Below are 25,158 nucleotides of genomic sequence, written 5' to 3'. Positions count from 1 at the left end.
GCCTAACTTCACCAGATCTGCAGTGCAGAATTCATTGTGCAAGGGGAAAGGAGCTTTTTTATTTTTATTATTATTTTCTATTTTTTCCTTTTACAAGAAATAATTCATTTTTCTGCTGTTGGAGAAGGTAGTAATTGATCTAGGGCTTTGCAGCTTGCCTCCCAGAATGGTTTTATTCTTAATGTAGGAATAAAACTCTGTTAGGTCAAATACACAGCAATAAATACAAGAAGCACATTAGCTTTAATATATTGGATTATTCCACTTGGTGGTGACGGGAAAAAAACAAGATTTAATTCCCCTGGCAATGCAGGCAAAGAAAATCGCTTTCCCTCCCCTTTTTTTCTGTTAAGTCATTTTTGTCTGTCAGTGCTAGTGCTGGAGGCTTTGGGATTTAATTTTATTTTTTTATTTTTATTTTTTAAACCTGGTGTGAAAGTAAGAAGTACTTTCTCCAAGTAAGTTGTCCACAAATTCACTCAACGCCTTCTATTTCTTGTTGTTATGGGTTCTCTCTCTGACAGGTTGTGAGGAGCTCTTGTGCGTCAGCACAGAGGGAGCTATGGTGAACTGGTGGAGCAGCTCTTAGCTGTAACCCTGCTGTTGGAGTGGGGAGTGAATCAGAAACAGCCATTCCCCTTTTTCCAGGTGTCCTGGTGTCACTTTCTGTTCCCATCCTGAAGCTTTCAAGCTAGAACCAGGATCTGCTTTTTAAGCCAACTGATTTTTTTTGATGTACCACCACCCTTCACTGCCACGTCTGTCCCAGCTTTCCTCGTGTTCCCCAGGCTAGTGGTGGCCCAGGGCTCCCATATGGCACTGAAGGTACTGAGCAGTGTGCGGGTTTCTCCCAAGCAGCACATGAGCACTGCTCCAGGAGCAGAGCCCCTCATCCAGGGTGTGTGTGTCTGGCCAGGCACACGGCTAGGACCTGCTGCCACCATCACAGCCAGCGTTAACGTTGGGCGAATTCTTCAGCCAGGTGTTTTGTTACATGCAGTGAGCCTCCATCACAGGAGACAGTGCCCACCATCCTGTACTGTGTCACATTCACTATAGCTCCTAGATACACACAACAGCTCCTAGATAACACCACTGGGGACCATTTACTGCAATGCCTGAGCCAAGACAGTCACATTCCCAATGTGCTACTGCCTTCCAGTGCCAAAGCCTTTCATCAAATTCCATAGTTGGTCTTTGTGCCAAGCCCTCTCTCATTTTCCTGTGGTAGCAATGACATTGAATTCTTCTCCTACAATCCCTGCTCCCCTCCAAATTTGTTTCACATCAGTAGCAGCACAGATGAGAAGAGGCAGGGAGGAAGAAGCAGAAGTGATCTTTGCTTCTCACCATCATAGCAGGCTGATAGATAGCAGGTAGCGCCACTGTGGACCAGGCAAGTAGCAGAGTAAGATCGCAGCAGAGATTTAGGCGCCACTGTGGACCAGACGAGTAGAGTAAGATCACAGCAGAGATTTAGCTTGCTAGCAGAGGAAACACTTCTGATGTTAGGCATGGTGAAGGACTGCAAGAAGGGACTTGCTGAGGTGCTAAAGCCTCCATCACTGGAGAGATCTTTTTTAAAAAAAAAAAAAAAAAAAAAAAAAAAAGAAAAACCTGTGTCAGGAGTGATATAGAAATGGAGGGGCTGCCATAAGGGAGAGAAGAGGGCTTAGACTCAGCAAGCCTGGGTTTTGTGGGGTTTTTGACCATCTCCCTCTGCAAATTGCTTAGGGAGACTGAGGGAAAACAGCAAGGCAGGAATCTTTTATGGTTAAATGAGCCTTTGTTCTGTATTTGTCCAGGCAGAGTTATCGCTCCAATGAGCAGGGCTCCTCCACCAGTACCTAGGTGCGYTCTGATTGTATTTGTTGAAGATGAGACAGACTTCACAATAATCCTGCTGGCAATTAATTGGCTTTTGTTCAGCAAGAGTGAACAAGATCTCATCTTAATCTGCTTCATTATTTCTCCTTGTATAGCAGAGTCAACACAAGATTAGGTTTAATTTACAAAAAAATGCAAAGTCGTTATTCATATCTGGATCAGGATTTTATCTGCTTCATTTTGTGATGCTTCATGTGTCAATATTAATGAGGAGCTGCACAGAGCATGGTGAGGTGGAAATGGCACTGCTTGACTTCAGGACCTTTTGGAAGGATTGCAAGTAGCAGGGCTCTGATATCCTTCCTCATCTCCCATCTCCTGCCCCTGCTTAGAGAAGCAGCTTCATGTTCTGTGGAAAAGTAATTCATTTCGCTGGGATGGCCAGCTCAAGCTGATGCTGTAGGCTCTCATCTTCTAGGTGAAAGAAACCGGGGGCAYACATCTGGAAGGCAGCTATAGGAAGCCAAAAGAAAATGTTGCGGGGTCCGTGGCAGTACCAGCCAGAGGCAGATCTGGTTTGATGCAGGTGAGACTAAAGAGGTGAAAGGCTGCCCCAGTTTCTTGTGGTGGTCACAGTGTCTGAGGTCATCCTGGTCTCAGCAGCACAGGAGGGCCAAACTGGCAGTTTCTGGAATGCTCTGCATGGCTGTGGGCATGTGCAAGTGCCTGTGGGTTTCCCCACACCTGCAGTGCATGTACCTGCGTACAACCAGGCTTCCACCTGGTCACCTCCAGGCAGTTAGCTGAGAGCAGAGCACAGCATGTTCCCTTTCCATTGGTCTCCTCACACAGTGCCTACGCCTGCAGCATGTTCAACAAAAGGTGTCTCCTTGCTGAAACTTCCTCCTCCCCCCGGGTGGTGCAGAGCTCCTGTTCCTGTTGCAGTTGATGTGTTCCCAATGATCCGTCAGCCCACCAAGCACTCTCATGGCTTTACTGTGGCCTCTTTGCCTTTCTGGCAACCCTGACTGCACTGTAGTTAATGGGTCTGCACAGACAGCGGCTCTAGATGAGTTGCTCTAAGTGCCTGCAAGGGAGGTTAGCCAAGGGCACATGTAATGTAGCTGGGGCTCTTGCCTTGCTGGGGAGGGCTGTTGAACTTTGCGTGCAAGCAAGGTGGCAAAGTGGCCGTGTGCACCTGGGTGCAGTGTAGAGGAGGATGCAGGCAGGCCTACTGTTCTGAGCAGGGTTCTGCTGATTCTCGTGGGCTGCCTCTAGGTAAGGTACTTTGCAGGGAAAGGCATGTTACTGATTTGAGTGCTCTTACTGAGTAAATGCCCTAAGACAGGGTCAGGGGAGCTGTGCTGCTTTCAATTGAATGTGAAAGGCAGGTCTCTGTGTTCAAGAAAGCTTACAGTGCGCTCAAATTAGTGCATTATAGTGAGGAGAGCACCTGTATCCCAGACCAGCTGTGCAGTGAGAGCCTCTCTTGCCCCAGAGGCAACTGTGCTTCCAGAAAGCACAGGGTGTCCTGGGTGGCAGGGAAAGTGTTAAGATCTGTCTGGCAAGAGATGCTCTGGAAACCCTGACAGCCAGGATCTGAGCAGGACAAGAAGAGAAAAGGCTGACTTGAGCCTGAGCTGCAGCCAGAGGAGACAAGGTCTAGTGATCAGAAACCAGCCCCCATGAATGGCATTTAATGTGGAACACTTGCAGTTATGCCAGGTATTTCTCAGCATGAACTCCCAAAGCAGCAGCTAAAAGGCCTGAGGCCAGTGTGGCTCTCCAGGCTCGCTGCCTGCAGCCAGAGTGCCCTCTGCTGTCACTGTGGCTCTGAGCACCCGCTGTGCTGCAGAGCAGGGTGCCAGGTGGATGCCCAGCCCCTGGAGCTGGCAGAGAGCCCAGAGGTTTTGGCAGGGTAGGGGGCAAGTGCCCCCTCTTTTGGGAGAGACCAGACCTGATGGCCTTGAGAGGCTTCTGGCACTGACCCTTCGTGGACTGCGGATAGGGCTGCCTTCGGGGTATTACCCCTTCGACCCTGCCAGCTAGCTGAAGTCCAAAGCTGCTGGGAGGAGAAAGTAAAGATAGTCTGGCACATCTGCTGCGGTCCTCTGTTTGTATGAGACACCTAAAGCACTCTTTTCTCCAAAAATGAGGGAAGCTGACCCTAAGCCCAGAAGCATGTTTGTGGGCTTGCTTGGTTGTATCTGGCTTTCTGTTCCCCGACATCTCTCCCTTACACAGGAGTCTTCACTGTGCATCTTCTCCACACACCTCTGGTCCCTGTGCAGCTGCGTGGGCACTTTTGCTTGYGGTGCAGGCTGCTATGTATAAAGGAGTTTGGCTCTTCCATGCAGCTGTCTTGGGCAGAAGTTTTTCAGCTTTTCAGCTCCCATGAGACTCTTCCAGTTGAACTCATGGCTGTTCTCTTTGCGGTTCTGAATCGCCTCCCCAGTGGGAGAGCATTATTAGAGGCCCCCCTTTCTTTTTAACAGCTAGGGAAACAGAAGGATGAGGCAGCCACTGCCCAAAGGACAGCAGGAGAAAACAGCTGGAAGAAGTAGGAATCAGGTCAGCTCAGGCCCAAAGTGGTGTGCTAACTCATGAGCTTTGCTGCTTCCTGAGGTGTCTGTATGATGTGGGAATGGCTGTGTCTGGACTGGAAAGGGGGGTGTGAGCTCAGGGGATGCTTGTTTGCTAGCCTGTGCTTGCTAGTTCCTTGGAGGATCTCCTTCTGGCAGGCCTCTGGGCCCAAATGCAGGAATGATCCATCAGCTTTCCATCTGGCTTTGGGACCATGCTCATCTCTGCAGATGTGGCTGATACCCTGTTATCCTGGCTTTCAGGACATGCTATTCCCAGCCTCCACAAGCTGTTTGATTTAATGGGAATTAATCTCCTAAACTATCCTTCCTTTTATAACTGGCTGGAACAGCTGGGCTGCAAGCAAGAGGGAACTGCCAGAYTGATTTCAAACCACCCCCCTCCCCACCATCCCCCATGTCTTGAATGCCTGGTGGGGGGACTAAACTCCTCCATCTGTCCACAAACCCCCCAGGTGGGTCATAATAGATGCTTCATATAGAAAATTCAATTAGACCTGACAAGAGATGTATGTTAGTGCTTCCTTGCCAGGGCCCATCTTGCTCTGTTCTGTTCTTCTGCAAGAGACTGACTGTAGAAGCTATTATGGAGGGAAAAAAAAAAAACAAAAAAAACCTTTTAAGTATAATGGCATTTATAGCCAGGACTGGCTGTGGTGGGCTTTGTAGAAAGGAAAATTACAGTGGGGACCTCACATGACTGCAGCCACTGAGATGCAATTGGATACCTGGGATGGCAGATGCTGCTTGAGAGGAATGCCAGCTGCTGAGAGCAGGAGAGGGCTGTGCAGTGTGCTGTGTCTAGGGTCTTTTTCTTAGTCTTTCTGAGCATTAAAGAGCCCTTTTTGCTGGGGTGAGAGGTGTATTCATGCTAGTCTCTTGGCCAAATGCAAGTAGTTCTGTCTTAAACTCCCTCTTGGCTCCCATCATCCAGTTGTTTTGCTCCAATGTGAGGTGTTTCAGTGGTATGTCTTTTTTTATTTTATTCTGGGTGGCTTGCTGCTAAGTAAAGCATGGTTGTGGGATGGCTGTGATGCACTGTGGGTTTGCTGTCCAAAGGAAAGGTGAGCCTATTCTACAGCCTTTGCCACCTCCAGGGCTAAGACCCTTTTGTGTTTTCAGCCCAAGTGCCCCAGCAACAATAGGTTTTGTATTTAGTATGCAGCTTTCTAAACACTTTTAGTCTGGCTGAGAATATCTGTTATAAATTGCTTGGGCACAAACTTCTTCCTCTGTTTGTACAGCACATGCATGGCTCAGTTGGTCATCAGTCTTCCCACAAACTACTGCATAGTGTCACATAGGCACTTGCTGGTGTTGGCACTGTAGAAAGCAGAAAGAACCCCTGTTGGTCACTGAAGCTGCATGAGTGTCCTTCAGTGGCTGAAAGTGTTAATACATGTAAACCCTTCCATCACAGTTGCACTGATTTTTCTATAATCCTATGAAATTGCATAGTCTCAGTTTCAGTGAAGGCTGTAACAGGTGAGAACCCATTGACACCTGCATTTGGTCCCTCTCAGAGGGATGAGTTGGCATTGTCTTGAAATGAGATGTGTATGGTGCAGACTTCAGTGTGTTCCGACTTCTGGTGTTGGATCAAAATAAGAGGCATTAGGAGCAAAATATCCAGAATGGATGAAGCAAGCAAGACTTGCAAGACTTTTTTGGGTTTTTTTTTTTTTTTTTTTTTTGAGACTTCTGAAAGGAGCTGGGTACCTACTTTCTTCACTCTCACTGGGACTCTTGCAGGAATCTGGCTGAATGCAGGCAGTAATCACTCCCCTGAAATCAGTGGCAGCTTTTGCAGATGCTCTTTGGAGTAGAGGTAGTTGTTCTTGTTAGTGAGGCTGCAAGTCATTGAGTGTCCTGGAAAGCACTTCTTGGAGATGAGGAAGAAGGCCAGGACAGCTGCAGGATGCCCCCTGCCAGCCAGTCTGAACATCAGGCCTGCTGGCATGAGGGTGTGTGTAGGGGGACAGCTGCCCGCAGCTGCTTTGGTTGTAAGAGATGCTGGGGAGGCTGCATGTGTTTAGTAGTTCAGCCTAGATAATCCTAAGGGGAGGGGGGAACCTTGGCCTTGCTCCATACTTGTAACAGATGCAGTATCTGAAGGCTTAATCCTGAAAGTTTATTCTGACTGAGATGGTGGCTCAGGAAAGGTTCAGGTTAGCAATTGTATCAAGGCCTGGTGTATTGATCCCCTTGCTGTACTGATTCCTTAGGGAGAGACTGAGGCCTCATCTCTTCTGTGGGGCAGGACTCTGGCAGTGCGGTGAATGTTAACTAGCAACTTGGTCAGCTGCCTTAAAGGTTGTGGTGAATAAAGTTGCACTGTGACAGTGTGTGCAGAGGTAAGGGCAAGGAGAGGAAAGAGCTAAATTTCTGAACTGGTTCTGGTTTCTCCGGGGTCAGAACCAAGGCTACAACAAAGCTATGTTCACAGATGACCTGGAGGGTGTCTGTCAGGGCTGGACTGTATAGGAGCCTTCCTGGACCCCTTCCATGCCTTGCATGAGTTCCCACTACATTTTAAGTGCACATCTGCCTGCTGCTGATTTGCAAACCCACTGCTCATCAAATGCTTCTGACAGGTTCAGGCTGCTGGGAGGGAGCAGAGCATGTACCTTTTTCCAGAAGGCTCATGGTATCACACAAGATATGACTCCTGTTCTTTGAATAAGACTTGTTGACCTCCACTGCAAGGGGAAAGCGCAGGATACAAACACCCAGCACACAAGGGAAGGTCCACACAACTGTCATTTATTATATTCACCTGGACTCTGGCTCAGCATGGCTGTAGTTTGGAAGGCCAGTGTGCCCTAGGCATCCAGGTGCAGCAGTGTGCAGAAAGCCTAATGAAGCAGAGCATGTATGAAGTGACCAGCTCAGAAGCTCTCACCTTTGGTTACAGGTAATACTAGTATGCTGCATTTGTAATGGTGCACTTTGATGCAAAGTGGCATTCAAGTATGCGCTCTGCCCTGGCAGTTCAGACAAAAAATGGAAACGCATCTCTAGGCAACATCAGCCCTGCTGTCCCAAGAGGACTGACTGGAGGGGATGGACATGGTTCAGGGAAGCTTGGGTGTCTCTGCTCAGCATGGTGGCTCACAGCCCTAAGTGGTATCAAGAGGCACTAGTGGGAGTAYGTTATGATGTGCTGTCTTGTCAGTGAGCATATGGAGCGAAGGCGGATGTGTACTTCTTGCAGACACTGTTACTAGTCAGGAGTAACTGAGATCAAGTGGAGCTTAACAGCAGCTTTTTGTATGGAGAATATTGCAGCAATCTCTTGTCTGCGGAGAGCCATGCTGGATTTGACCCAGGGTGCTTGTGTGCAGTATGCAGAGGCCAGGAAGGGGTAGATGAGTTTGCTTTCATTTGTTCCTGGGCCCTTTCCCCAGTTTGCTGCTCACCCATTTCCTTAATATTTTGTCCCTTTCCAGGGTAGTATTCTCAGTTGCCTTCTGTTTGAGAGAGCCAAATGAAGCCCTGAGGCAGACACCAGAGTGGTTTCAGTTCCTAAGTTTCCCTAATAAATGAATGTTGGGAGCAGTGTAAGACAAGGGTCCAATCCTTGTTGCTTTGCATTATCACCACTAAACATTAAAACAGGAACCTGGAACAGCACTTGGCAGACAAGCTACAGCTCATGTGAGGCAGGCAATGACATCCATAGTTAATAGATGGGAGAAGCTAAGATGCTCACCACAGGCCATGGAAGCAGGCGGGGCAGAGAAGGTACAGGTCTCTGCATTTCCTGGTTCAGTTCTGAGGCTCAAGGGCTATGTTTCTCTTTTCCTGTTTTTCCTTTCTTTAACTTCTAGAAATAAGCCCAGAGTGTCCTCATAGTTAGTGTCCAAGTCTAGGAAGCACACAAGGGAGTGCCTAGCTCCAGCTGGGTGTTAGGGATAGTGGTTGAATGGCTGAGGTGATACCTGCCCAAAGAGAAGTAAGGTTTGCAGGATTTCTAGGTGATCCCATGTCTGACAGAACATCAGTGCAAATGGCAAAGCTCAGTCTAACGTGCATTTGTGAATCTTTCCATTCTTTGCATAGTCCCCTTGAGGAAAGACTGGTCACCCCCAGCACTGGTGCACACATTCACACACAGAAGTAATACGCTTTACGGCCTGGAAGCAGCACCATGCAGAAACCATCCAAAGCCTGTGGGATGCCCTGAGGGAAGCTGGCTCTAGCAAGCAGGACCCAGTTCAGCATGGCTATGGCTCCACTGTCACACTGCTGTTGGTAACACGTACGCCATACCATCCTTTCCAGAACAGCGTGTCCTGGCCACCATGTTCAAAGAGGACAAAGCGTACCCCAGGCCCGTAGTTGGAAAAGGTGTGGGAGATCTTTGGGGTGAGAGAGAGAAAATGGTTGTTGGTGAGCGTCAAACCACCATGAATCTAGCTTTCTGTAGTGCACAGAGCCTTCAATCCCTGCCTGCCCCAGCCATAGCTACCAGGCTGGGTAACAATGAGGACAGTTACAGTGGGAAAGGAGTTACTGGGAAGAGCTTTGATCCCAGTGCCTTTTCAGAGGCCACTTGAGCCCTTTCCCAGCTGGGCATCTCCTTCCACTCCCACAAACTTGTGACTTGGCGAGTTTCCAAACTTTATGTAAGGTAGCCTAATAGTAAAATCCCTGGCTGCACAGAACATAAGCCAGAGAGCTCCCCATCCTCCTCCAGGAGAACATACCCTGCTTGTAAACATTCCTGACTTGTGCAGGCTGGGTGTCCCCTGCCCAGCCCCTGTCTGCGACTCACCTCAGTCCAGTCAGCATCATTGTCCTGTGGGATGGCAATAGTTTCACTCTTGTACTCGGCCAGCACATCCTCGTTCTCTGAGAGCAGCTTCACGCAAAGCTCATAAAGGCAGCCAGCATCACTGCGTCCTGCATACCTGCAGGGAGACCCAAGCTGCCAGTTTTGCCTAGGCAAATTTGGCAAAGAGACACAGCACAAGAGCCCTGCTGAATGGTAGCAATGGGTGGGCTCAAACCAAGGTGCCAGCAACCTGATGAGATTGGCAGAAGTGTAAATCTGGAGCAGTTCTTACCCCAACCTATCCCCTCCCCTCCCTCACAAGAGGGACCTGGTCTTTGGAGGCCACATGTACCAACAGTTTGAAGCTTGTGGGATCTGCCAGCGACTCTAAGCCAAGTTCTAGCCCTGCCCTACATGTAGAAGACACCAAGGGATGCAGTGGGGTGATAGCTGAGGTTTTAAGGCCTAGTGCAGGTATATGCCCTCCCTCATTTTTGATACTCTGCCTGCCTTTCAGGGCATCCTTGCTACTTACCAGTCCTTCACCACAACTTTAGGCTGGGTTGTGTCCATCAGCTCTTCCCAGTAGCCCTCAGCCCTAAGATCAATAACCTGAGACTTTCGACACCACCTGAAACACAAAAAATTAATTGGTAGCACAACCCCTCCTGGGGCTGGAAGAAGCAAAATTGTYCCCTTCCCTGAATAAGAGAAGAAAGCAGCCTTACTCATAGGATGTAACAAAGTATTTATGGACATCTTCACTAGGGAATTCTTTTCCAAAGTCCCCAGGGAGCTCTTCAATTTTCCAGCCATCACCTCCATTCTCTACCTCTCCCCAGTACTGTAAGTCTTCTGCAAATGGCAGAAAAAAGAGAATCTATTGCATCATGGTCTCTGGCCTGGAGAACCTCACTACCTCCCAGTGGGACCTTTCTCTTGCTTGTGAAAGGTATGCTGTTAGATACAGTGCTCATTCTGTACATGGGCTACAGAGATGTTTGTTAAACAGAAGTCAGGCAAAAAGCTTTGATTTGGTTGAATGCAAACTTTAAYGTTTTCTGCCACCAAAATGGCTATGCATGTGTGGGTTTATTTAAGAAAATATTCCAATGCAACTAGGTATTCTGAACTGTCAGCACTTTCAGCGTTGTAATATAGAAGTAGCCTGGGGAGAGATGCCTATTCCTTTTTTTTTTTTGTAAGCAAGTAATTGGGATTTGGTTATGTTTCAAATTCCTTGTTTGTTGTTCCTCTATGTGACACTTTGGGACTTTGAAGAAGGTTTGTAATACATACCTAAATTGCTAAATGGTATTTCTAGAAGCAATGGGCCCCTAAACTGGGCTTTTCTGGCCTTAGCCAGAGGGAACTTGGATGTTGAAAAAGCTTGCAGAAAAATCACCTGTAAACACAATGGAGAAGTTATGTTGATGCTTATTTTGCCTGCTGATGTATGAAATAYGGAAACTTATTTGTTGTTGCTTGGGTTATGAGGCTTGGTTACTGCTGCTTATAGCTAAACATTTTGCAGATTTACCAAACAAAGTTAATGAATTATCAAATTAATGGCTAAAGGGTTATGTGCCCAGCTCAGTAATGCAGATTGTAGTAAGGAGGCACAAATGAGACTTGCCTGAGCCTGCTGCAGGGAGGGAAGCCTGAGGTGCCTGGTCAGCTAAGGCCAGAGTAGCCTGTGAGTGGGGAAGGGCTTCATTTTTCCTGTAATGGTTTGGCAACAAGTAATCTGGAAACCCAGATGTCACTGCTGTTGCTGCCCTGGATAAGGGTTCTGCAAAGGATGCTTTTTTCTCTGTCTCAAACTTAATTCAGATCCCAGCAAGGGCTTATATAAAGCTGAGGTCAAGTAGAGCCCTTTGCAAAGGCTGATTTGTTAGGATGCCTTCATGCCCATTAAGTGACTTGGCTGCATGTACTTCTCCTGGGCAAGAAGAAAATATTGCAACCTGGTGCCAACTAAGATCTTTTTAAAAGCCTGGAGATGCCCAATCTTCAGTGAGTGACCTTCTCTGCAGTGTCTTGGGGCTTGTTATACTCATCTCTCACCTTCGCCACATGGGTTCTTGATGAGATTCCTCTTTCTCTTACTCAGGAAGTAGAAGTTTTGCCAATTCTCTGCATTCTCCTGTGACTCTTCTCCAGTGAGGCCTTCTTGCTGGCACTTGAGGATCCAAAGAGCAGCTCCATCCACCAGGTTCTTCCACTGGCAGCAGACCAGGCGGCACACTAGCACCAAGTCCGCTGCAGGGATGGAAGCCAGGATCCTGATCAGGACTGCTTCAGGGAGGGACTCCATCTTTGGGTCAGGTTGGATGGAGCTTTCTGAGGAAAAAGTGGGGAAAGGACTAGTGACATAGGAACAGACCAGTGGCCCATCAGATTTGGGGTCTCCCACCCCAATGATGTCAAACACTGATGGATTAGAGAAAGGGAAAATGAACATGTTCATCTGAAAGGCAGGTGTGGCATGATTTCAGAGCATGTGGATTGCTTCCTAACCTCAAGCCCTCCTGACCCTTGCTGACTTAACACCCTGAAGCATCAGAGTAGATCATTAATATTTTATGACATAAGAGAAGCCCTTTGTTAAATCCATCCACAAAATGTCAGTAACTRACATAGGCAACTGTGGACAGTTTGGCAGTTTCTCAGTTAAGAGTCCGGGATGAACCTTAGGAGTGCTGGCACTTTGTGCAGCTTCAAAGCTGCCCTGGAATTGGTCCTTCCAGAAATCTGCCTCTGCAAAAATCAGGCTCCTAGTTGCAGTAATGACTTCACTTGCAGAGGGAATGCTGCAGACATCTGGGTGCTTGTTCTGCCTTTGAGATCATGACTGATAACAAATGCTGCAGAGTGGTACCCAAATATCAGTGATGGGTATCCTGCAAATCCTATTTGCAGAGTTTGGTTCTATGCCTGAAAGCCCTTGCCTCCAGAGGCTGGCACTTAATCTCCTTAGTCATGAGCCTTAGCTCTGAGCATGAGTTATAACTGAAAAGAACTCAGTTGAGATTCCCTAATTTTCCTTTTCCTAGGGCCTTGTAACTCTAGCAGTGAAGCTGAAAGTATGTGCTTTACCTCATGTGCTAATTCTGCACTCTGAGTCCTAAAGGCTCTCTGCTGCCCCAAGTCTCAGGACTAGGTGCTGCAGGAACAGGCAAAGATGAGTGTGCAGATTCGGAGCCCCAGGTCAGTGTGGGATGCACCATGACACTGCTTTTACCTCAGCTGAGTCCTGGTGCTGGGAAGCTGAGGCTGCAGTGGACTGCACAGGCACAGCCAAACTCCTCAGGAGTGAATCATTATAAGCCTAAGACAGCATTAGGAACAAAGCGGGTGAAATATCCCTGACATGCTACTTGGAGAAATACTGCTGTGCTAAATCTAGCAGGGAGGAAAGAAATAGGGAGTCACTGAAATAACAGCATCCTAAATCTTAAATGCTCCAGATGCAGAGCTATTATGTCCTCTATCTGCACTGCAGATAGATGGAAACGGTCATTTAAAATTCCCTAGCTTTTATGGGGATTGTATTAGGGATTTCCTATCTAGCATCCCCCACCCCAACCCCCTATCACAACCCTGAAGGATAAGAATGTTACAGAAATATTGTGCTAACTTCATCTCCTGCAGGAATTTCACTAGGCCCTGCCTGGTGACAGAGCATCACCTCTCTCCTTGCTTAGCAAGGATTTCCCACAAACCCTGTAAGGGTGAAGGCCTCTGGCTGGCTTTCCTTTCCCACTCCTATTCATGGTATCTTAATGCTGGTCTACCACCAGTGAGAGCTACCCTCAGCAGGACCCTTTGGGGTAGCTTCTTTCTCTTGTGGTGTTTGGGACACACTGGCTGCCTACCTGCCCCTGTCCTAACCCTCTTCCCTGTGTATTTTCCCACACTTGCTGCACAGCAGGGACGAGATGGGCAGGGTTTCGAAGCCAACCGAATAGAACCCGCAGCCTGAGGCACAGGGCGCTGCGGCAGCGTTCTCGGAGCCGGGCATCCCTCCCAGCATGGCCAGCCCTGGCAGCCCGCAAGGAGGAAAGCCAAGCAGTGATGCTGAGAGCTCCTACCTTGGGTGCTGCAGCCGCAGGTCTGTCGCAGGCAGGGAGCCGAGCGGGAGGCGAGCGCAGGCACAGCGGGCTGCCCTCATAAAGGGCGGCGTCCCACCCCCGCCGTGCGCGCTGCCGGTGCTTATTGGCTCCTGTCACACCGCTGACACGGCTGCAGCGCTGCTCAGCGGTCTGCGCGCCGGGTGTGCGCGGCGTTCTGGCTCTGCCACTAAGCCGCTGGCTGAACGCGGGGAGGGGACTTCCCGTGCCTCAGTTGCCCCAACTGTCTTGCCGGAGGGGAGGGAGGGGGGCGAACGCAGGAACAGCCGTAGGGTGCTGGCGGTGCTGTTGTGCCGCCCTGCTGCTGCAGTCGGGCTCCCTTTCCTCCCTGTGGGAGCTGTGTGCCCCGGGCGGGCAGCGTTCCCGGGTGCCTGGACCCCTGCCCGCAGCTRGGCCGGGAGCTCCGGCTGTGCAGGSCGGTGGCTGGGGCGGCCCCACCTCCTGCCTGGCTCCCCGCCCCGCGCTCCGCCYGCTGCGGAAGGCGGCGCAGCCCTACATCCGCGTCCGGGGGCGCGGGCAGGCGCAGTCCAGGTGAGGCCGGCGGGGCCGGGGGTTGCTGGCCGGGGGAGCCGGGGGACGTTGGGCTGCCCCGGTGCTCATCTGGGCCATGGCCTGCTGCACAGCTGTCCTGCTCGGGCCTCTGCGTTCAACCCTTCGGCCTGTGGTGTATGTTTTCTTGATTTCATTAACAACTAGTAAAAATCTACTTTTTTTTTCTTGACTTCTCTGTACTGTAGGTGCCTGGAAACCTTCCATCCCATACATTTACAGCCCTAGTCACCGAAGCTGTTGGTCCGTGATGACAACCATTTCTGACCTTCCAGAAGATGTCCTGGTGGAGTTGCTTTCCATGCTCCCAGCCCAGGATCTGATCTGTGCCTGCAGACTGGTCTGTACCCAGTGGCGATATGTGGTGGATCTAACCACTCTATGGAAGCGGAAGTGCCAGCGGGAGGGGTTTCATACTCAGAATTTGGACAGAAGCATCCCTGACTGGAAGATCTTCTATATGCTCTGCAACTTGAAGAGAAACTTGATAAAAAATCCCTGTGCTGAAGGTTTGTTTTTATTATAGTAGAGGGTTAGAGTTTCCTAGCAGTCAGAAAAAGTTGGTGTCCTGCATGAACTGTAGCATTACTCAGGTATTGCTGGTGCCATGGGACTGTTCAGCCACAAGGATGGAGCTGTAGTAGGGCAAATCCGCAAGGAAACATCTGCAGGTAAAGCCATCTTGGGTAAAATAAGTATTGGTAAATGTGTCTGTGGCTGAGACCAGAAAAATCTCTGAAGTCACTAAGGTACTATGAATAGTGAATATTAATTTGCACTGTAGGTAGAAATGATGCAATAATAAAACTATCAGTTATTGGGACTAAATATTTGGGCAGCTGAGATTTTTTTTTTTTCCTAGCTAAAACTCATCTCACTGCAGTAATTCTGTTTCATTACTGATTTTGAGTTTCTGATGCAGTTAAAAAGCTGCTGCTAATTGTCCCAGTTGCTGACAGCCATGTTAAAAGTAATGGCAATGTACTGACAGAAGTTTAAGCTGTAGGGAAAAATGCATATCTGAAAATTCTTCAGTGTGGATTCCTGGTTCTCTTTTTATAGTTGACTTTTTAATGAAAGCAGAGATGCTGTGGAAAACTGAAGTGAGGTCCTAACAATCTTTGTGGTATCCATGTTTTGTAGAGAGTTTTCAGCACTGGAAACTTGATAAGAATGAGGGAGATAAATGGAGGATTGAGGAGCTGCCTGGACCTCTTGGGAGAGAGATGCCAGATCCAAAAGTACACAAGTATTTTGTCACTTCATTTGGGTAAGAACTGGATTCATGTGATCTGGAGCTGGAGGAAGAGACCTGCTTCCTCCTGTCAACAAAGGCACTAAGGTCAGAAGGCTTGAGGCCAGTTGATAATCCTTAGCCCACATATGGGAAAAGGAAGAAGCTTAACTAACCTTTTAGACTAGTTACTCTAAATAGACAGGTAACTGCTGAGGGAGTTAATTGTACCAAGCGCTATATCCCTCTGTCCCTACCAAGAGTATTCTGTAACTTTTTTATAGTGGTGATAATGAATGTAGGATTCCCTGCTTGTCTTCTACCAAAGGTAATGGGCAAAGGTTAAGGTTTGTGGAAAGGTTTGGCAAACTGATTAGATGCAGTTACCTGACAAGGACAGAACTCTAATGTGCAAGAGTGTTAGGTGTCTGTCATGTTAACAGCTTGCAATAAAAGCTGCCCACAGGGGAAGTTTAGCTACTTTTACATCCCTTATATAGCTGTTTCCTGTAAACCACATGCTATATATGAAGAGAAACCCTTGTTAATCCAGCTTGTAGGTAACTCCTCCTTTTGCATGAAAGTAAAGGTAACCAGTTTGCTTCCTTATGTGCTTCTGGCTACAGAAACAGGCATGCCTTGGCCACATCAGCCTTGTGAGCCATCTAGGTTTGCATGGACTTTTTACGAGAGCAAAGCTGTTGGAGGGAAAGTGTGGAGGGACAAGAGATGTGTTTTGTGAAGTTACTTCTGTTTGTGTTGCAGACCATGCTTCAAATCTCAACTTATTACCCTGAAGAATGAAGGATACTGGAATGAGCTGATGGATGAGAAACGGCCTGAAATTGTAGTCAAGGATTGGTAAGCATGTGCATTGAAAACTAGAATTTCTGGCATTATGACCTAGATAGAAGCTGGGACTCTTGAAGCTTTTCATGCTATAAGGAATAGTTCTTTATTGCTTGGGACTGTAGCTCTTGAGCAAGGTTTATTCAGTGGGCTGGAAGGAGATGATAATTCTGTGAAGGACAGGATAGCTGGAAGTTCTAGAGTTTCTCCATAGCTATGGGGATGACATTCCTCTTCCTCTGCATAGGATTCCCTTGGAGACTGTTTCTGAACACCAAAGACAATTGGAAGTTGTGTCTGTACAACCCCGCTGCTTGATTCTTCTTTGCCTCTCCAGGTACGCTGCCAGATTTGACTGTGGGTGCCGTTATGAAATTACTGTGAGGCTGCTCTCTGAAGATTATATTGTCCTTGAGGAGTTTCACCCTGAGCCAGTGGTTATAGAGCAGTGGAGCGATGCAATGTGGAGAGAGGTGAGCAGCTTTACATCAGTATTCTGACACTTCATCTTGCAACTCTGGCTAACAGTCCCAAGTAGACCTACTCTCTCTGCTCTTTGGCTTCCACTAAATTAAGAGAAAATGTAAATCAGTCCTTACTGTTGACAACACTGAAAAAGCAGTGGTGCCATGGAAGAGCTAGGCTGGGTTTGTAGGTCCCCATGGTTTTCTATAGCATTCTAATGTGCTTCTGTGTTTTAACTTGACCCTTTTAAGTGTTCCTACCTTTATTTAGACTTTGTCTAAATAAGTTACAGCAGCATAATTCTTTTTTTTTTTTTAACTGGGCAAAAAAGCTTTGTTTTAAACTATTGCGTGGACTTCATTTTAAAGTATTGCAGATGCTTGTTTCCTACACTGCTAAATGTTACACTAGTTTAAAAGGCTGTAAATTCCYTATTGTTGTGTTTGACAAATATGTAACACTAAGCTTGATTCTTATGTTTGTCTTGGAGGATTTTAGGACAGAGGGCAACAAAATACAGGTGTGCCTTTCCCTCAAAGGTATGATATGCACTTTCATTAAAGGATATGTTGGAATGAACTTTTCCAGAGAAAGGGGCTCTTACTGTAGTTGTCCTAGCTTCAAGGTTGGCACTGGTTTACTTAGGCAAGATAAAGGATTTTTTCTTTTTCCCCTCAGATTTCTCACACCTTCTACAATTACCCAGCTGGAGTTCGTTACATCTGGTTTCAACATGGAGGCCAAGACACCCAATTCTGGGCAGGATGGTATGGGATCAGAGTGACAAACAGCAGCATCACCATTGGGCCCTGGACATTATTATGAAGACACAATATAAACGTTCTCTTTTACCTCAGGATTGTAACCAGGTGGTCTCAGGTGCACTTAAATTTGTACTCTGGGTGAGTGTCCTGGCTTTGTCTTGCACAGTTGATCTGGAATACAAGCAGCTAGCTCTCCTTGTTCACAGCAGAACTTCTGCAGGCCCAGACCTTTGGAAGGACTTCTGTCTTCATCTTTCCTCCTCCTGCACCATGGATGTTAGTGCAATTACTAGTGTCCTTCCATAGGACGAAGCCTAGGACAATTAAATGACATCTGTCTTTTGTAGTAATAGTGTTTGGCTGTAGCACAAAGATGCAAGTCTTAAGAAATGGAAACCCYTTCTGGTTTGTCTATAGAACTTATGAAAGCTAAGGCTAAAATATTTCAGTTCAGATTATGACCCTGTTTTTAAGGGCTCTGCTATGAAGATACTTGTTTTGTATAGTATTTTCCTGTTTCAGTTTAATTGTGTGTATAAACATGTCTTTCACATCAGACCTCTTTTGATAGTACAAGGAAACTGTCAAGCCTTTTTAGTGTTGTCTTGCTGATGCTTACAGAAGTTGTAACAAATTAAGTATATTTGAGCAAAATGATACACATCTTACCTGTCCACATACTGCCCACCTTTATTTGAATAAACAGGGAAAGAGGAGGTAAGGAATCCCTTAGGGGTGGGTACCTTACAACTTAAGTGCCTTTACAAGCTGGAACTTGATTGTGCTTGGCTTTTTCCTTGCTATCTTCGTACTACCAAAGCACTTGGCTTGTACTAAACAGTCTAACACCATATAAAAGGTTAAAGCAGCAAATGACTTAGATGTGTTGTTCTTCCACTTATTTCTTGGAGGAGGCAGGGAGGGTCTACACTGGCTGTCTTATCAAAGTGTCTTCCCAATAAGCTCAGTTCAAAACTATGGACTATCTTTTCCACCCCTGTGTACACAGAACCAATGCTAAGGCCCTCTTCCATCTCCTTTGATAGATGCAGGATAATGGTGTTTTTCTTTGTCTGGTCTGTTAAGACTGGGATGTTTGGCAAGTGCCCTTGCTGGGCTGGCAGGCAAATTCCTCCTTGCTAACCCCACTCTTAGGTGGAAGTTCTCCTGAGGAAAGGGGAGAGACTGGTTGTATAGTCTTTCACAGAACTGACAGATCCCAGCCACATTCCAGAAAAGGTATGGAAAAGTGGTAAAAGATCCATATAAATACAAAGAGCAGTTACTTTCTCCCTAGGGGGAGGCTGGCTTGGATAGAATTCAGCCTAGTTCCACTGGCATAAAACTTAGTATTTATTGAAAACTACTTAGGACGGTCACAGTGGACACTGTATAAGGCCTCAGTCACCTGTGGTGCGAGTCCATTGCTCTAGCAGAGCACACAACAGATCCCTGTATATCACTACCAGTGTGCAATGGAGATGCCTAATTAAGGCTAGAAGTGGAATCATACAAAGCACTGAATGCACGCTGCAGTCAGCTTTATCCTGCCCCCTATGCCCAGCGGCTCACTGTAACAAAACCTATACTCACTCTCACACAAGTGTACATGGGAACAGGCTCTGGCTCCACGTTCCAAGTCAGTTCTATATACAGTGGTAAGCGCACTTGAAATAGAGGCAGCAGCTGCTCTRCATTCACCCAGAAGGCCAGCTGATGAGACTGATATCAAGGTATAGTTTGTAAGGTATCTGATTCCACTGGAAGATCTGATGAGGCTTGGAGGTGATGAAGAGCTGAAGTCAGGTGCCTTTGTGGGCTCGCTCTTCAACATATAGCTGCATCTGGAGGAGAGAAACAAGTATCAATTTTCTGCTTCATGTCCAGGTAGGTGAATGGAGAAAAGTTTGCAACAGACTAAATAGGAATTCATACCTTCCACCATAACCAGGCTTTCCATTTCATTAGGAAAAGTCTTGCCCTTTGATTACTGAGACAGAACATCTGCCAGGCCTAAGCTCCTGCTCAGCATTATTAAGCTGTTATCCTATGGATAACTGCACAGCTGGCATCAGAATAGACAAAACTTAAAGCTGTGTGTGGTTTTGGCCACCTCCTGGGCTAGTGCTTTGCTCACCTTTAAGATATCAGATGTCATAGTCTTCAGTGGAATAAGCCGTGGGTCATGCATGTGCACATCTTGTTCATCAGCAAGGATCCATGGGAAATCCTAGGGGCAGGAACACAAGGTGCTTTATTAACATAGAGGCTGGCTGACACTGCAAGGTGATCTTTCTCCTTTCTCAGCACTAGGTCAGCATTAAATAAATGAGAGAGCTAGGGGCTGAGGGAAGAAACAAACAAGTGACTGTTGAAGGTAACTCAAGAGCCTCCCCTAAAAGCATAACTTAAACACTTGTACAGTTCTTGGCCCTGAGGCTCAGGCTACAGTTCTCATGCACAGTCCAGTTCTCAGCATTGATTTCTGCACCATAATTATAGCATAATCAAAATACTAACCCATTTTATTTATCCCAAAGGTGACACCTCACTCCTTCAAAAGCCTTATCTGTGCAGCATGCTATACTTACTACATCAGTATTTAATTGCAACTCCAAGATGCTCATGGCATGGATTTACCTATTTAACAAAAGCTGTCCTGACTTGCAAGTTTACAAGTTTTAGTATTGTATCAGTTTTGTTACTAAGCAGTACAGAGCGGACTTCCCTTTTGAAACAATTTTATACTTCCTTAGCTTTACTGCCTGTTGCCTGTGTCTTAAGATACCCAAAATAACTTTCCTTGCAAGGATCCTTAGGTAAAATATTTGTTTTAGAAAGTGCTATGCACAGTTTCCTGAAAGATAAATGGTTTTGTACAACCAAAACCCACTAGTTACTTAAATCTTAGCCTTCCCTTGATAGATATATAAAGAATCATCCATCCACATATAGTAGATTTGGGATCAGGGCTCAGTTTTACTGAGATTTGAAGTATCTCTACTTCAGAGTACTGAAAGTGACAGAGCTGGCATTATGCATAAAGTTAAGTATCATTACACTCTAGTTCAGGCATCAAAGCAACTATTGTCTGTGATTTGTGGCTGGTGTCTGAAGGTGCTCAGTTATSTTGCCGGTGTAAACCTTTTTAATACACTTGGAAGGAAGCTGTGAAATGCATCATATGAAGTTAATATTCAGAATGTTCTAGTACCCTTAACTTAGAAATGCCAAAACCCCTTAATTTCCATTCTTTGCTCTGCAGCTCTCACATGCAATTAGGCAGCCAAAGACATCACTCACCTTTATCACCTGGATCTTTTCCATGTTCCGTGTGGCTGCCTCCCGTGTGTGAACCAGAACTGTGAAGGTGCAACCTGTAAGAGAAATGACATGCTCCAGCTCAGGGGATAACCAGCAGAGAGGATTCAGACACTACCTATACTTGTCTCAAGTGATGCCACATTTTGGGCTACACAGACATGCTTACCTGGGGGATTGTTGTCAAGCACAGCATCGCATACGCTGATCTTCAGGATGAAGGCACGGAGCAACTGTTCCACGTGAGACAGCAGGGACTCTGAACTGTTGAGGAGACAGTTATGTACATGCAGCAAAGTACTGTGACTCAGAGTTGCTTCCACAACATAGCTGCAGAAGCAAGCCTTGGGTGCCATGGGCAGGCAAACCAGGACACTTTACCTAATGGAAAGAAGAGGTGGCTGAGTGATCTCAAAGACAAATCTCTCCACTGGGTGGTGCTCTTTATCCAGGATTACAACTACAACTTTTTCCACATCATTCTGCAGGAAAAAATATAGTTAGAAAAAGCCATCCCTTAAAACAACCCTAATCTTCCATCCTTGCTGTGCTTCAGGTACTTCCTACAACAGGATCACACAGCACTAGCAGTTATCCAGACCTTCAGCACTGTTACATTATTCTGACTGATTAGAAAAATAAAATAACAAAGCAACTCTATAGATGTTAAACTGCTAGTTTGTCTCAAAGTCCAAAGACTATAAATTGCAGTAAATAGTACATTTTTCTAGATAATGTTTTGGAAGAAAGGAGGAAGTGTACAGTCATCTTATTGCATCACTTGGGAATAGAGCTAAGTTCACATATGCTTAGACCATTGGCCAAATAGAGCAGCTTCATACTACTGCAATGTAAAACTTCCCCTTTCTATCTAAATATGTATTGTATTGTCTGTAAAGAGCAGAGTACCAACCCTGCTTGCATCCTACATCATGTGATGTTCCATATGGTCATACCTTTCCCTCACCAAACCTAGATTTCAAGCCTACCTTTGCCTTCACATGTCCTAATGGCTTACAACAAACTACTCTGCTGAGTGGGTGCTTAAACTTAACATTTTGCTTTTGAATGCATTTAAGTTAATTTGTAAGACAGTATAATTGAAAATATATAGGTGTATAGCCTCATGTGTATGTATCAGATGCAGCTAAATGCCAGTATTCAGCAGCAAGGTAGTGCCTTAATTGCAAGGAAATGTTATGGATGTTATGTTTTGTTTTTGTCACTAACTTTATTAGCTAGTTTTGTGTATGGTAAATTTGTAAATAAAAAATTAAAAGTATTTATGCTCTTCTTTTGTCAAAGCTATTTGCAGCACACTTGCATGGTCCAGGTCCTTTATATGATCTCACCTTCTCAAGCAATGGCTTCACGCAGTGCAGAGTGTCCTGGATGTACTGATTCAGCTCTGGGTGGCAGGACATCTGTAGCAAATACAGTGAATAGTCAGTACTGTGTCCTGCTGTGAATCAGGCCAGTACTGAATGGGAAGTTGTAGACAGAACTGCTGGTGTGTTGCAGGGCACTGGATTCATGCTTCAGATGGAATTTTTCACAACTAGGTTGCCAAATCAAACCAGTAAATCTTTCATGGAAGGGTTAATTACCTGAGACAGATCACTGCACTTGCACAGTTATATTATTCCCCATGCCCCTGTTAGCTTGGAAGTTCCTACATAGCATTCACACTACAAATATACCTGTTGAACCATCTTTCTTTCCTAGCAGCATGCTTTCATGTTTCTTCTGTGCATAGCTTACCTGTGATCTGCTTGTTCTGCGAGTAGAGCTATATATCTTCAGCTACAGGGCTGTTTTCCTCTCTAAGAGCAACTAAATTCTTTGAACATGAGTTTGCACGTTAAGAGAACTGTTGGCAGTGACCTAGTTTATTCTGGTGAGTGTGCTGACCTCTGCTATTTTGCTTATCCACATAGCTATCTACTTCCATGAAAATCTCCCACCTGGACAGGTACGTTGTATTTTTTCCTCTTCTGAAAGATCCCAATAGGGTAAACTTCTCTGACATACAGGATGAGGTGAACAGCCACTTCCAGAAATTCTGAAAGAACATCTGCAACAACTAAAAAACAAAAGAAAGATGAAGTGGGCTGGGAGGGGGAAGCATAAGGAGCAATACGTTAGGTATTTTTTTCCTGCATAAATTTCACTTTTCCCTTAGCTACTGAAAGTTTAGGGGTAGAGTGACCCTCCAAAATAAGGCTGGCTTTGTCTTCACAACAATCCCATAAGCTCATGTGAAAACATAGAGCCTTACAAGCATACCAGTGTACAGCACAGCACGACACATTACCTTGTCCAAAGTTAAGGTCCTGCCGTGTGAGAGTGGTCATCTTTCCAAGAACCTGGAAGGAATCACACCATGACTGTGTTTATCCCTGGGCTCTTATGCTCTTAATATGGTCAGCTTATGGTGCCATCCCACCTCCCAAGCACCATGGAGCTTAGGCCAATATACTGTCCTCTAACTTAGTGACAAGTATACAAACACTGCCATGACAAAGCCAAAGGCCCACTGGGAAACATTTAAGCACCCTTTGTTCCAACAACACGGGCTTGGAAATCACAAGCAGTGCAAAAAAACAGACAGCATCTTTGCTGTGTTCTGGCTCAAACCTCAACAGTGTTAGATTACTCATGATTTAATTTCTACTTTTTTTTTTTTAATTGGGTTTTCTTCTAAAAGAAGTCAGCCAATTGGTCCGGTTTACAGATCTTCATTGCCTCCCTCCCTTTTTGATGCATTATGCCAAGACTAGAGAATTAAGATTTATGGAAGTTTAGACAACCATTTTTTAACAGCACAAGAAACATAGTATTTACTTTTAAAAAGCCACAGAAGTGGTCTCGTAGCTTAACATACCCCACAATCTTTTCTAACCCATATAACCCTATTTTAACATAGGAACTTCTCAATTTTATGGGTTTATTCTCACAAAACCACTATGAAACATTGCTCATTTCATGCCAGGACCTGCATCTTCCACTGGCACTACACAACACAGCCAAACCCTGCAGAGCCACATAATTAATTTAACATGGAATCTGTCACATAAATTGTGACAATTATTCAGGGCAACACAATAGATGGCCAAATTGAATATCATGTACCAACAATCAAATAGCAGACACTGAGGCTCAACTTTCCTTATATAGTTGAGTCAGTACCTTACACATCCATGTTTTAAGCTAGTGCGCACCATTTCCTGTCCCACACTTTTAACTTGTTTTATTATTTTATCCACACTATATGCATGCAAACTCTAACCACTAGTAGCACCACTGTTCATACATTGCATGTGTCTTTAAATGCCTCCAGGCAGAACTGTGCCTCCCTTCAATTACACAGGTTTCTTACACAGGCCTCTGATAAGCCCCAGACAATCTGCTCAACTGTTCAGCTACTGATTTTCAAGTTGCTTCAGCTGCAAGGAGACATTATCCTCTCCCTTTTTAAAATTAGAATCTAATCACTGTACAAAAAGGCCCTCAAAATATTAATGACCTGCTGAAATAAAAAGAATTAACATACTTGAACACTTTCTAGGACCTCAGCCACAGTGACTATCAAATTTGTATGAAAAGTCTGTATCAGAGCAGCATAAAGAATCTATGTTTTTTAGAGGTTTAGGTTCACATTCCTCACCCCTGGACATCCTCCCTTTCTAAACAGAGACTCCGATGAGGCAACAGCATCCCAAAAGACCCACCCTTAAGTACAGCCACAAGATTAGGCCTAAGCACTATATATTTAATACTCCCTCAACTTAAGGTTTTGGAATAACTGACTGGAGCAACACTGCAGTTAGCAGAACTTCATCTACTCATTTGAATTTGCTTCCCATGTACATACAAAGGCAGCTTTCAGAAAAAGTGGTCCTGTCTTTTCAGCATAATATAGAGCACTGAGAGATGGCAAGGAGTGAGCACGAGGAAAAACACTATCTGCACTTCCCTCATGATGCTTTTTGGAAGCTAGCAAACCCTTATTGGAGAAATTTCAAAAAGAGAAGGGAAGCGAAGGAGACAAGAATATCATGGAATTTGCAATATATCATTTTTGAAGTGATGATGTCTATTACAGAGGTTCCTGAGCTAACCCAGCACAGCCAGCACAGGCCTCCTGCATCAGCCCGCACCGCCCTTGCTGGTGTCAGGCCTGGGAGTCACGGCTCCAAAGCAGAGCAAGGAGAATCTCCAGATGAACCTCGATTCACGTCCTCGCACACCAGTTTCTCTAACTACTAGATATCTGGAAGGACAACGCCTTTCAGGAACGACAGGGCTACTTGCGGGCGTCTCCATCCCACCGATCCCGAGCAAATAACGTTTATTTCAGAACTGCAGCCTGTATCTTTGGGCTCGTGCCTCGGCGCAGCCCTCCGGTCCCCTGCTCCCCCCCAGCGCAGCCCTCCGGCCCCCCTCGTCCAGGGTCCCCAACACAGGCGCCCGCACCGTCTCGAGGGACCCCCCCCCCGGCGACCGTTACCGCCTCCCCGGCGACCGTTACCGCCTCGCGTCCCCAGCCCCGCCGCGCTCGCGCGCCGCCGACCGTTGCTCCCCGCAGCCTCGCGGGCGGCGGCGCGGCCGTGTGACGTCAGGGGCGGCGGCAGCG

The 25,158-nt window shown here is 46.3% G+C and overlaps 3 protein-coding genes across 10 annotated transcripts; 1 reads left to right on the top strand and 2 right to left on the bottom strand.

Moving 5' to 3' along the window:
• Positions 1-1,228: 1,228 nt before the first annotated feature.
• FBXO2 (F-box protein 2) lies at positions 1,229-17,364 on the bottom strand. Of its 4 annotated transcripts, none has more exons than XM_026074011.1 (6): positions 13,302-13,768; positions 11,275-11,550; positions 9,936-10,062; positions 9,743-9,838; positions 9,208-9,343; positions 1,229-1,575 (listed from the first exon to the last, which is right to left on the bottom strand). In XM_026074011.1, exons 2-6 carry the CDS (start codon positions 11,522-11,524, stop codon positions 1,477-1,479), a joined length of 708 nt encoding a protein of 235 aa, XP_025929796.1. In that variant the 5' UTR covers positions 11,525-11,550; positions 13,302-13,768; the 3' UTR covers positions 1,229-1,476. The 4 variants fall into 4 exon arrangements, with proteins under 4 accessions (XP_025929796.1, XP_025929794.1, XP_025929793.1 ...); XM_026074009.1 differs by lacking the exon at positions 1,229-1,575 and adding an exon at positions 7,111-8,791; XM_026074008.1 differs by lacking the exons at positions 1,229-1,575; positions 13,302-13,768 and adding an exon at positions 17,290-17,364 and having other exon boundaries at positions 8,701-9,343.
• On the top strand, positions 13,886-20,549 carry LOC112970051 (F-box only protein 6-like). 2 transcript variants are annotated; one of them, XR_003254857.1, is made up of 6 exons: positions 13,886-14,398; positions 15,033-15,159; positions 15,889-15,984; positions 16,310-16,445; positions 17,116-17,339; positions 20,467-20,549. XR_003254857.1 is itself a non-coding variant. In XM_026074006.1 (5 exons), the coding sequence occupies exons 1-5, from the start codon at positions 14,140-14,142 to the stop codon at positions 17,260-17,262; spliced, it is 765 nt and encodes a 254-aa protein (XP_025929791.1). In that variant the 5' UTR covers positions 13,886-14,139; the 3' UTR covers positions 17,263-17,794. The 2 variants fall into 2 exon arrangements, 1 of the variants encoding a protein (XP_025929791.1); XM_026074006.1 differs by lacking the exon at positions 20,467-20,549 and having other exon boundaries at positions 17,116-17,794.
• On the bottom strand, positions 17,426-25,119 carry MAD2L2 (mitotic arrest deficient 2 like 2). 4 transcript variants are annotated; one of them, XR_003254858.1, is made up of 10 exons: positions 25,054-25,119; positions 22,837-22,888; positions 22,487-22,605; positions 21,875-21,946; positions 20,904-21,004; positions 20,692-20,786; positions 20,505-20,578; positions 19,339-19,431; positions 18,795-19,045; positions 17,426-17,515 (listed from the first exon to the last, which is right to left on the bottom strand). XR_003254858.1 is itself a non-coding variant. In XM_026074012.1 (9 exons), exons 2-9 carry the CDS (start codon positions 22,874-22,876, stop codon positions 19,004-19,006), a joined length of 636 nt encoding a protein of 211 aa, XP_025929797.1. In that variant the 5' UTR covers positions 22,877-22,888; positions 25,054-25,119; the 3' UTR covers positions 17,867-19,003. The 4 variants fall into 4 exon arrangements, 3 of the variants coding, with proteins under 3 accessions (XP_025929797.1, XP_025929799.1, XP_025929798.1); XM_026074012.1 differs by lacking the exon at positions 17,426-17,515 and having other exon boundaries at positions 17,867-19,045; XM_026074014.1 differs by lacking the exon at positions 17,426-17,515 and having other exon boundaries at positions 17,867-19,045; positions 25,096-25,114.
• Between the last annotated feature and the right edge of the window lie 39 nt (positions 25,120-25,158).

This window comes from Apteryx rowi, unplaced genomic scaffold (genome assembly GCF_003343035.1).
Source record: "Apteryx rowi isolate R43461 unplaced genomic scaffold, aptRow1 scaffold_38, whole genome shotgun sequence".
NCBI lineage: Eukaryota > Metazoa > Chordata > Aves > Apterygiformes > Apterygidae > Apteryx > Apteryx rowi.
Note: the sequence above shows the minus strand (reverse complement) of the source record. Positions and strands in the feature narration are given on the sequence as shown.